Source organism: Primulina tabacum, chromosome 3 (assembly GCF_025594145.1).
Source record: "Primulina tabacum isolate GXHZ01 chromosome 3, ASM2559414v2, whole genome shotgun sequence".
Classification (NCBI taxonomy): Eukaryota; Viridiplantae; Streptophyta; class Magnoliopsida; order Lamiales; family Gesneriaceae; genus Primulina; species Primulina tabacum.
Window position 1 is genome coordinate 20,691,063 of NC_134552.1, and position 12,606 is coordinate 20,703,668.

Sequence of the window (12,606 nt, forward strand, 5' to 3'; positions counted from 1 at the left end):
TCGCATGTCGGCGTCGAGACTGCAGCTGTAGTTGGTTATAATTTTGAAATTTCCAGGTTTAAATAATAATCAAATTAAAATGGTGACAGATTCCTTTGACCAAGGAATCATAAAGTCAACCATCTTATCTATATTTAACGTTTAATATCATAAAAATTCTTAGATGACTTGTATTTCTATAGGTCGAAAAAAATATTTAATGGTGCAATTTTTTAGGATATTTGAGTCCAATTAAAATAAAATCCGATTTCATCGGGATGGAATAGCATTTCTATCGTATAAATACATAGATATTCATTCCTGAGACGAGTTAATCATATTCATATTTGTAATAAAAAGTAATATTTTTTATAGATGACTCTAATAGAATATATGTATCACAAAATTGACATACAATATTGTCTCACGGAATTTTTTATGTAATTTTAATTACCTACAAGATTTGATTACCAAACGAATGAAAATTAAATATAATTGAAAGTACGATTAAAGTTGACTATCTTTTATTAACTAATTTGCATCAATTTGGTGAGGTGTTTTTTTATTTTTACAGAAATATTTTAAATCTCCATTTTATTTTAAACTCATCTCAAACTTAATAATTAATTTTCATTTGGTTGTATATTGATTTGGTGAGTTATTAAATTAACATTATTGTTATATCTTTATTATATTATTGTTAGATTTTAAATCGGATTTTTCTAACCATCTAACTATTTATACCACATTTTTATTAATTTTTTATTTTATAATTTTTCACAATGTGGTAGTATTAAATAAAACAGAGAGGCATGTTTCGTTCCCTAATTTTTGGTACTTATAATTAATATTTATAAATTAGTACTTAAAAACGATTTAATGTTAAATAATGAATGTTTTCATATTAAATAAATAAACTACATTTAAATATGTGAGGTCCAAAAATAGAATCAAAACACAATATAAAAAGAAGTTCCCCCAACTTCGAAAAACTAGCTAGTTCAGATACCAAAACAAGAATCATAAGATCCTCCGCCACGATGACGTCGAGTCAGGCCCCCGCCGCCGCCAACCGACATACAGTCCCCGGTATCCCTGCCTCAACTCGTACGTCGCGAAAACCAGAATCGGAAAACGATTCAAGCTCAAGGACAGGAACACCACCTTCACCGCCGAGCTCCGTGCCGGAACCACCACGTTTCTCACTATGGCCTACATCTTGGCCGTCAACGCCTCCATCTTATCCGATTCTGGCGGCACGTGCTCAGTATCCGACTGCATCCCTCTCTGCTCAGATCCCTCGGTCTCCCCCTCCGACTGTGTGTACAATTCCAATCTCCGCCTTATTCAACCAGACGTCACCTGCAAATTCGAGCGTGTCAACCAGGGCTATGCCGCGTGTTTGGAGAAAACCCGACAGGATTTGATCGTCGCCACCGTTGCTTCCTTCCTCATAGGCTGCGTAATCATGGGAGTTTTCGCCAATCTCCCGTTAGCTTTAGCACCAGGGATGGGCACCAACGCGTACTTCGCCTACACTGTCGTGGGCTTCCACGGCTCTGGTACTGTGTCCTATCAAATCGCATTAGCCGCCTTTTTCATCGAAGGATTATTATTTTTATTAATCTCTGCCGTTGGATTCCGTGCCAAGCTTGCAAAATTGGTACCAGAGCCTGTCAGGATTTCTTCCTCTGCCGGAATCGGATTGTTTTTGGCTTTCATTGGATTGCAGAGCAACCAAGGCATTGATTTAGTAGGTTACAGCTCCTCCACATTAGTCACCCTGGCGGCTTGCCCGAGTTCATCCCGCGCATCCTTGGCGCTGGTGAGGACATTTGAAAACGGAACTGTTTTGTTGATCCCTGGTGGTACAGTATCCAGCGATATACTCTGTTTTGTCAAGAACTGAAGAACATGAGCTGATGCTCAGTGAATTGAAGAAGAATTGCATTTCAGTTAACCCAAAAATAACCGTTGTACACATCTTTAAATACACTATAAGAGATGAGCTAAGAAACGTGTTTCTAAAAAACGCTACACAACACAAACGTGTTTTAGTATTTAGTACAATTAACACTCCCCCTTCAAGCTTGGTGTGGATGTGAACACAAAGCTTGAACCGAAAAAATGAAAAAACATTGAGACTATGCAATGCAACAAGCTTGGATTGTGGTATGACTCCCCCTTCAAGGTTGATGCAGGTCATACACGCCTAGAAGCCCGAGTAAGTAAGCATGTTAAGTCTTCCCTAAGATTTTAGTAAAAATGCCCCCGAGTTGCTAGTGTGTAGGGATGTATTGGGTGCGTATGAGGCCTTCTTTGATTTTTTCACGGACCAAATGGCAATCAATCTCAATGTGTTTAGTCCTGTTCATGATAGACTGGATTGGCACCAATGTGGATAGCAGCCATATTATCACAAAACAATGTTGTAGGGCCACGAATATGAAGTCCCATGTCACACAAAAGACCAACAATCCAGATGATTTCACAAGTAGTGTTTGCCATGGCACGGTATTCGGCTTCGGCAGATGATCGAGAAACAATGTTTTGTTTCTTGGATTTCCAAGAGAGGAGGGAGCCCACTAGCTTAACACAAAATCCCGTAACAGAGCGGCGGGTCATGGGGTAAGCAGCCCAATCGGAATCACAATATGCAGTAAGAGAGAAAGAGGTAGAGGTCCGTAACAAGATACCTTGACCTTGACTTTTCTTTAGGTACCTAACCACTCGAATGACAGCATCCATATGTGATTTCTTGGGAGCATGCATGAATTGGCTTAGAGATTGGACAGCATAGCAAATGTCAGGTCGAGTTATGGTCAGGTAGATCAGCCTGCCAACCAAGCGCTGATATTCATGTGCATCCAGCAGTAAAACATCATCAGGGGTACTTGTGTGATCATGTTGCAGACTGGAATCTAGCTCGTGGCTGGTGAACTTTCAGTTTTGCTCCATAGGTGTATCAAATGGTTTGGCCCCTGCCATGCCCGTGTCAGCAATGAGTTCCAAAGCATACTTCCATTGATTAAGGTAAATATCGGCTTTGGAACGAGCAACTTCAATGCCCAAGAAATATTTAAGAATCCCAAGGTCCTTGAGTTGCAACTTGGAATGAAGAAATGCTTTGAGTTCATTGATTGCAGTCAAACTACTCCCTATGATGACAATGTCATCAACATATACGACGAGCAAAGTAATTGATGCAGCAGCATGTTTAAAGAACAATGAATGATCATGCTGAGATTGAAATAACCAAACTCAATCATTATAGTTGAGAACTTCAGATTCCACTGCCGAGAGGCTTGCTTTAAACCATAAAAGGATTTTTGTAATTTGCAGACCTTGTTCCCTCCTTGTACATTGTATCCCTGGGGTAGGTTCATGTAAATGTTCTCATCTAAACTCCCTTGGAGAAAAGCGTTGGTCACATCCATTTGGAAAAGAGGCCAATTGTAATGCACTGCCACATGCAGAAGACAACGAATGGTCACAATCTTTGCAGTGGGAGAAAAAGTGTCATGAAAATCTATACCCGGCTGTTGTGTATAGCCCTTCGCCACCAACCGTGCCTTAAACCTCTCCACACTTCCATCGGACTTGAATTTGATTTTGTATACCCATCGGCACCCAATGGGCTTCACTTGTGGTGGTAAATCAACCACTTTCCATGTGTGATTTTTCTCTAGAGCAGCAAGTTCTTCGTCCATAGCGGCACACCATCTAGGATCAGTGATTGCCTCATGGTAGAATTGGGGTTCTTTAACCGAAGACAAAGCTGCTAAAAAGGATTGATGTGGCTTGGAAAAATGATTATATGCAAGGTGGTTAGCCATGGGATACAAACAGGCATTAGGATTGTGGTTATGAATGAATGAACAAGAGTAATCATGTGTCCAAATAGGAGGAACTATAGTTCTAGTGGACCGGCGCAATGGAACAGTTGCAGGTGTAGGACCAGGAGGAGATGGTTCAGGCGAAGGGATAATCATAGGTGGTTCGTCAGGGACAAGTGAGGGATCCCCTACACCAGAGGATGGAGTAAAAATGGGAGTAGATTGGTTAGGGACAGCAAATGGAAAGATGTGTTCATGAAAAATCACATCTCTAGAGACCAGTGTCTTGTTTGATTGAAGGTTAAGGAGTTTATACCCTTCTGGACAGTAGAATAGCCAATAAAGACACAAGGAACAGCTCGAGGTGAGAATTTGTGTCCGAGTGGTAGGATAGATGCTTGAAATCTTAGTGCTCGAGCAACATCAAGGATGTGTCTGTGTTTTCGCTCCACTATCCCATTTTGTTGTGGAGTATATGGACAAGAACTATGGTGAATCACCCCCAATGAGGAAAAGAAATTGGTAAACTCAGATTTAAAGAAATCAGTGGCATTATCTGTCCTTACAGCAAGAATATTTTTAGAGAATTGTTTGTCTACTAAAGCAAAGAACAATCTAATGAGCCTAAGCACATCCATCTTAGATTGCATGAGATATACCCAAGTTCCCCTTGTAAAGTCATCAACAATGGTGAGAAAATACCTTTCACCATTGTGGGTGGTAGTATGAAATGGACCCCAAATGTCCATATGAATCAACTGGAAGGCAGAAGAAGACCTGGACACACTAGCTTGTGGAAAAGCTAAACGACATTGCTTGGAAACAGGACATATAGAACAATGCGACAATGAATCATTTCTTTGTATAAAGGGTAACAAATGCATTCTGGATATTGACATATGTCCTAACCTTTTGTGCCAAGTATCAATACTAACAACCTTCAAGAATCAGCAGCAGAACAAGAATATAGGCTATCCATTCTAGGTATAAAAGAATGAAGATTGAAACTATCCTTGAGAGATGATTTGGAAACTGTCTTTGAGATGAAATGATATAGTCCATGTCATTTCCTTACCAATCCCCATTACTCTCCCAGTCCTGAGGTCCTGAAACACACAAAAAGGTGGATAAAAGGTGATAAAACAGCCATGGTCTTTGGTAAATTTGGACATGGACAGGAGGTTGAATTTAAAGTGAGGAATATATAAGACATGTTCGAGTTTAATGGAATTTGTTAATTGAACTGAGCCAGTCTTATGAACAGGTGCTTGACTACCATTTGGCAATCTCACTGCACTAGTGGAATCTACCATGGATTTAGAGGCTTGCAATAAAGATACATCACCAACCATATGCTCATTAGCTCCTGTATCAATAATCCATGCCGAACTGAAAGCTTGTGAAGTATTACCTGCCATATTCACTACTGGTGCACATTCATTTTGTATGTTATGATTTCCCAGAAGCTTTAGAATTTCAGCTTACTGGTCAGGAGTGAAGATAGGTGGAGTTCCAACTGCTATTTTTGACTGAGCAACAATGTTTTCTTCTACAAAGTTAGCATCTCCTGACATTCTTCCTTGCTTCCCGTTGTCTCTGTACACCTTCTTGGTTAGTCCCTTATTCGGAGTTTTGTACAACTTATGCCATGGAGGGTAACCAAAAAGCTTATAGCAATGTTCCTTGGTATGTCCACTGCAACTACAATGATCACAGAATAAATTCACGCAATCCTTCGCTGAACTTCCTGCCTTAGTCTGATTAGTGTAGAAGGCTGCTATGGGAGCCTCAACTGATGATAAAGCCCTATGAGATTCTTCCTGAGACAATAGGGAAAAAGCTTGCCCCACCGTAGGCAATGGAGTCATCAGTAAAATCTGGCTCCTTACATTCATGTAACTATCATTAAGCCCCATTAAGAACTGAAGAAGCCGCTGCTGCTATTCATGCTCTAAATATCTTCTAGCAACATCACATTCACACGAAGGTAATATCACAAGAGCAGAGTATTCATCCCAAAGTTGTTTTAGCTTGCAGAAATATGTTGAGATAGTAGTAGTACCTTGGGTTAGACGGCCAATTTCTCTATGTAGTGAGAAGATTCGCGATCCATTGATCTTGTCAAACTGCTCCTTCAGATCAGTCCACACTGATGAAGCATCAGATGCGTAGATGATTCCACCGAAAATCTCCTTTGAGAGTGTATTCATTATCCATGACAATACAAGAGCATTGCACCGTTCCCATTGAAGAAGATTTTGGCTACCTACTGGGGGTCTTTGACAACTGCCATCAATCAACGGAATTTTGTTCTTCGCCCGTAGCGCGATCAGCATGGCTCTGCTCCAAATGCCATAGTTTTCCACATCAATCAGCGGATCACTAACCAAATTCAGTCCTGGAGTATCCGATTGATGAATATACCACGGATCATTGAAGTTGCAATTGCTAGCCATCAGCTTTCTGGAAGAAAATGGGAGGAAAGAAAAAAAAATGAAGTTGCTTGAAAAAATACGCAACTGCGCAGCAGTTCTAAAAAAGCCCTAGGAATGATTCTTATGGCTCTGATACCATGTCAAGAACTGAAGAACATGAGCTGATGCTCAGTGAATTGAAGAAGAATTGCATTTCAGTTAACCCAAAAATAACCGCTGTACACATCTTTATATACGCTACAAGAGATGAGCTAAGAAACGTGTTTCTAAAAAACGCTACACAACACAAACAGTGTTTTAGGTATTTAGTACAATTAACATGTTTGCATGGCAGAATGGAGAGCCCCACATTCTGGCTAGGCGTGGTTGGATTTGTGATTATCGCTTATTTCTTGGTGAAGAACATTAAGGGAGCTATGATTTACGGGATTATCTTCGTTACCGCTGTTTCTTGGTTCAGAAACACTAAGGTTACAGTGTTTCCAAATACTCCCGCCGGCGATTCTGCCTATGATTATTTCAAGAAAGTGGTTGATATTCACCAAACCGAGAGCACAGCCTGGGCTCTGAGCTTCAAAAGCATCGGAACCGGTCATTTCTGGGAAGCCCTGATCACATTTCTATACGTAGACATACTAGACACCACGAGAACCCTCTACTCCATGGCTCATTTCGCCGGATTTACGGACTCGGCTGGCAGTTTTGAGGGGCAATACTTCGCGTTCATGTCCGACGCTTTGGCGATCGTGGTGGGTTCTTTGCTAGGGACATCGCCGGTGACGGCATTCATTGTGTCGTCGACGGGGATAAGGGAAGGAGGGAGGACGGGGCTGACGGCTTTGACTGCAGCGGGGTACTTCATGATGGCTTTCTTCTTCACGCCGCTGCTGGCGTCAATCCCGGCGTGGGCGGTGGGGCCGCCGCTGATATTGGTGGGCGTGCCGATGATGCGGGCTGTTGTTGAGGTGGAGTGGGATGATATGCGGCAGGCGATTCCGGCGTCTGTCACTTTGCTTTTGATGCCTTTGACTTATTCAATTGCGTATGGTTTGATTGGTGGGATTGGGACTTACATTGTTTTGAATTTCTGAGATTGGAGTAAAGAATTATTGGGAAAATATAGGAATAATAATAATAATGGTGAGGTGAAAGAAGTTGTATAGATATATTACATTGTTTTTTTTTTTATTATTATTGGTGTTTAATAGTGTTCAAATTCGATTTTAGGGTCCCCTGTAATGGACAATGATGTAATTTTTGAAGTACAATGTCACATTTTGTTCCTATTTATATAAGAGATGTTGTGCGGCTACAATGTTTATTTTGGAGAATTACTTAAATATGATGTCTTGGTTTTGTGTTCCTTAAAACTTTTGAGTATCATTTATACAAATTTCAATAAAAGTGATAAATATTCGATTTTATAATGAATGACGTATTCAATTGTTATGACTTTAAATATATAATTATTTGGGGTTCATTATTTGGGAGCCTCGACGAATAATCCAAACATACTATTGTTAAAATTTCGAGTTGCATTATTGATAGTAAAAACACAAATCAATCTTACATTTGGTATATTTTTTAGATGTTTCCCATTTGAAATGGTTATTATATATACACCGATCAATAATTTTATAATTTTTTTACTTTGTTCAAATTTATTTTAATCTATCTCACTTCTTTGCGTTTGGGAAATGATCAATTACAATTTGGGTATTGTATAAGTCATAAAAATATATTATAATTTTATATATTTTAATTTAATATTATTTAATTTAAATTATATCATCTTGCTTTTTAAATATATGACAATTTTTTTCTTAAATTAAATATACATAAATAAAGACTGTATATATTGATGCCCATTTGAATCATTTCAAAAATAAAATATATTTTTCAGTTTCACAATTTTTTTTAATTATTTCTTCCAAATGAACACTAAAAAATATACATAAAACAAATACTATATATATTTGTTTATAAAATTAGAACAAAAAACTATTTCTTCAATAAACAAGCAATAAGAAACCGAATTAATTAAGAAGCAAAAACAGAACAAATCGACATCTTTTGTCTCAATATATTAAATTTCTAATTAAGTACCATTTTGTTTGATAAAAATTCTAATTATTTATTTTCCAAAAGTAATATGCCTTACAAGGTTGTCATAATTAATAATAATTTATAATGTATTCCTAAAAATAGAAATGATCCTGAATGCTTGAATAAATGTTGTTGGATCCCAATTTCCCTTATAGCATGATTAATTTGTATCTTCCAATAATTGTCTTATGTAGAGGTGAGCAAAATTTCGGTTAAACCGAAATAACCGACCGAACCGAGCCAATTCGGAAATTCGGTGCGGTTATTTCGGAAATTCGGTTTTCAAATTAAAAAATTTCGGTTATATCGGTTAATTCGGTTCGGTTACGGTTTTCAAAATTTTGAAATCGGTTAACCAAATTAACCGATATAATAAATATTATTATTTAATAAATTTTTATTATTTATAAAATTTTATATATTTATTAATTTTAAATTTTAAAATCGATATAATATGTAATAATTGTATTCAAACAAAACTTATACATTTGTGATGTATGTGATTTTATGTTTTTATGCACTTGTATAGATTGTAGTATTTAAGAAAAATCACATATATAATTAAAGTTAAATCACAATTTTTTTAAAAAAAAAAAACTAATCGGTTAATTCGGTCGGTGACCGAATTAACCGATTTTAATTCGGTTCGATTTTCATCGGTTATGAAAATTAATTCGGTCGATTCGGTTATGGCTAAATATTTCGGGTCGGTTCGGTTATGGTTAATATATATATAGACACACACACACACATACGACTAGGGGTGAGCATTCGGTCGGTTCGGTTACCTATATATATATATATATATATATATATATATATATATATATATATAATAAGGTTTTAAATGATACTGTTGGGATTAGTGAAAGTTTTTTTACAATCAGGACTCACGGCTGGTCGAATCTGAATTCGAAATCACGAATGTTTTTTTATTGAGATAGGTTTATGTTATTATATTTATTGAGAGATGTTTAATTCACTACATCATATTGATATTGAGAATTATAGTGAAAGGAATTATTCACATTTTTATGATATATTTGGATGAAGTGATTTGAAATAAAAATTCAAATTCAAGAGTTAAATTTAGGGCTAATTGCATCAACACACACACCATGTAATAAATCAAAAAAACGAAAAACGTTTTATGTAAAATTAATAGTATTTTAGACATCGTGTTTTTTAAAAATCAAATATAAAACCCATATGAGAGGGGTAAATATACTTAAGTTTTTATAACATAAAGGTTAAATGTGTTTGATTTTTTAAAAATAAGAATGTATCAGTCTATTAATATTTTCAGGGTGTAGATGAAACCAATTTCGGAATTCCACAAATATCTCACTATTTATTTTCCATACACAAGTTAATCCAAAATTCAAAAAAAAAAAAAAAACTCATTAAATAGCCTAATTAACCACATGTTAATCCAGCTTACAAACTACTAAATCCGTAATCAACAATCAATTCAAATTTTACTAAAAAACACATACAAAATCCGTTGTTACTAAAACAAACATGAATACCAACGAACTCTTTATTTCTGTACTTTCATAACATTTTAAAAATCATTTTACTAAAAAAAGGAATTTGATTTAAGAAAAAACATAAATGATCGAAAAAAATAGATGTCGAAGTTTATTGCTTGACTCACTGTATGAAAGGTCTGGTTTATTTTTATTATTGTTATTATTTTTTTATGGTTTGGTTTGAATTTATTTGTATTTGTGCTCTAATTGCATTTATCGCCACACAAATTCCGCCATGGTCGGTTCCAAGCCTAGTTAAAGGAGGAGGATTGCACCAACATAAAACTTTTGGCAATTTTCATGCATGGACTTCCCTCGCTACAAGAAAATTCAGAATCAACAACACACATACGACAACGGTTTTAGTTAGGATGTTCCTCGGAAAGAAGGTGTCTCAAGGTCCGACCGCAACATCTTGGCAAGGTGCTACCTCTCGAAAGGGACTCAAGTGTAGTGTCAAATATGAAAGGGTTCGACTGCGAGGACCGCTACATCTCCTTAGGAACTCGAATGTAGTAGTAAAAAAAAACATTAATATACTTCGCAATATTATGCATCTCAAGTAGGATTAGATTAAGCTAGTAAACAAAGGTTTTATGAAGATCAGGATGAGATGGTTCAAGGAATTCCACCAAAAAAAAAAAATCTTGGTCGTGAGAAACAAAGTAGAAGAGAAAGTGATCAAGATCAAAAAAACCGTCCATACTTTACACTTATAAAAATGTGTAAAGCTTAGAAAAAATGGGGTAGCCAAGAAAGCGGTGCAATAAACTAAAGATAATGCTTTCGAAGACTTTTATCGAAAACATGATACAATATAGGGGAAAACAATATCTATAGAATAGCTAAATTAAGAGAGTGGAAAACAAGAGATCTCAATCAAATAAGATGTATTAAACATGAGTCAAGTAGGGTGTTAGCGAATTACTAGGAAATAAAAGAGTGATGGAAGAGGTATTTTCATCACCTTTATAATGAAGGTCAAGATAATCAGCCTCAAAGGAAATTCAAAAAAATGTGTTTTTATCGAAGAATTCAAACTTCAAAGGTAGATGAAGATTTGAAAATGATGAAGACCGAAAAGACAGTAAGACCTAATGATATTCTTATCGAGGTAGCCATTGGATGACTTGCAAAGCGAGTTAACATGATATGAAGAACAAAGAAAATGCCCAACCAGTGGAAAAAGTATAGTTCTCTTGTTTAAAAACAACGGAGATATACAAAACTCTGTGAACTATATTGACATTGAGATAATGAGTCATACCATAAAACTTTGGGAAAGGGCGATTGAAAAAAAATTAAGATAGAAGAGTACGTAAGGTGACAAAAAATCAATTCGGATTTATCCTTAGAAGAAATGTTTTGAGAGAAAAAGTAAGACTTAAGCATGTTGTTTATTAACCTAGAAAAAATATATGACCGAGTGCACACAGAAATTGTGTGGATGGTTTTAGGAAAGAAATATATAAGAGTAACATATATTGAAATCATCAAAGATATATTACAAGGACGTAGTGTCACTAAGAAACGATTAATTGAAGGGTTTCATATGAGAATAGGACCATGGGTGGATCCAGGATTTTAGGTTTTTGGGAGACCGCATAATAAGTGACGACAATGTGCAGTGGTGTCGGAGCTACCAATTTCCTGTGGGAGTTGCCAGTTTCGCTCTTTTAACTTCTGGTCTATGTGATTTTTGTTACTACTTAGAACACATGTTTAAGCCAGCAGCTTGCTGAATGTACTTTCTTCAAGGTAAGCAAAAATGTAGACTCCATATCTTCCAAATGATCAATAATTTATGGGTAAAATTATAGTTTTGATACTGTACATTTGTTTGTAACGGCCCAACCATTTGTGAAATTATCCGCTTTAGCCCATGATCTCACAGTTTTAAAACACGTCACAAGAGGTTGTTACAAACTCATTTAGATGTCTAGCATCTCTCCCGTGATTTGACAATGTGAGATTTCGCCTATGGGCAACCTGAACCTGACCTGATTATTTTTTTGGACCAGATATCAGGTTCAACTCGATTTGACACCATATTTGTCATTTCATATACTGTTGTGGTTGATTAATTTATTACATACATGGTTTGTGTGTGTTTTTTTTGTTGTCTAATTTTTTTTTATTACATTTCAAGCTGAAACCGACCTGATTATTTTTTTATTGAAGGCACAAATATATAAAATTTTGAATGCAAGAATGTGGAAATGTATTAAAGCAGAATTTTGAAATATTCATGTTAAGGTAACAACCACCTGTTGCATGCACCTCATATTTTTATTAAACAAGATTGGAAGCATTTTGGAGAAAGGTTTAACATCTAAACTCGACCAGAAAACATTATATGTTGGTTTAAGTATGCAACATTGCATGACAAATTAAAGCAATAAAATCCAACTTGAAAGGAAGATTACTTTTAGATACAAGAAACAAAGAGCACTTGCTGAAATCAGAGGCTCTTGCTGTCTTATCACGCTTCCTCCTATGATATTTATCATCCAAGTCAATCCAACCTTGCAAAACATAAACAAATCAATTTGAACACCATCACCTCACATAAGATTGTTGTTGCTGCTCTCCGTGTTTTCCTGCCCTTCTATATGTTTCTTGTCCTCGTGCTTCTCATCCTCATTGTACTCGTCCTTGTTCTCATCTTCGTTTGCATTCTGCTATATATTATCGCATTTAAGAGAAATGACAAGGCCC

The 12,606-nt window shown here is 36.3% G+C and overlaps 1 protein-coding gene across 1 annotated transcript; it reads left to right on the top strand.

Annotated features, from left to right (window-relative positions):
- The first annotated feature begins 4 nt into the window (after positions 1-4).
- Positions 5-7,558, top strand: LOC142538570 (adenine/guanine permease AZG1-like). The gene is made up of 3 exons (XM_075643879.1): positions 5-27; positions 985-1,871; positions 6,560-7,558. Exons 1-3 carry the CDS (start codon positions 5-7, stop codon positions 7,339-7,341), a joined length of 1,692 nt encoding a protein of 563 aa, XP_075499994.1. The 3' UTR covers positions 7,342-7,558.
- The last annotated feature ends 5,048 nt before the right edge of the window (positions 7,559-12,606 follow it).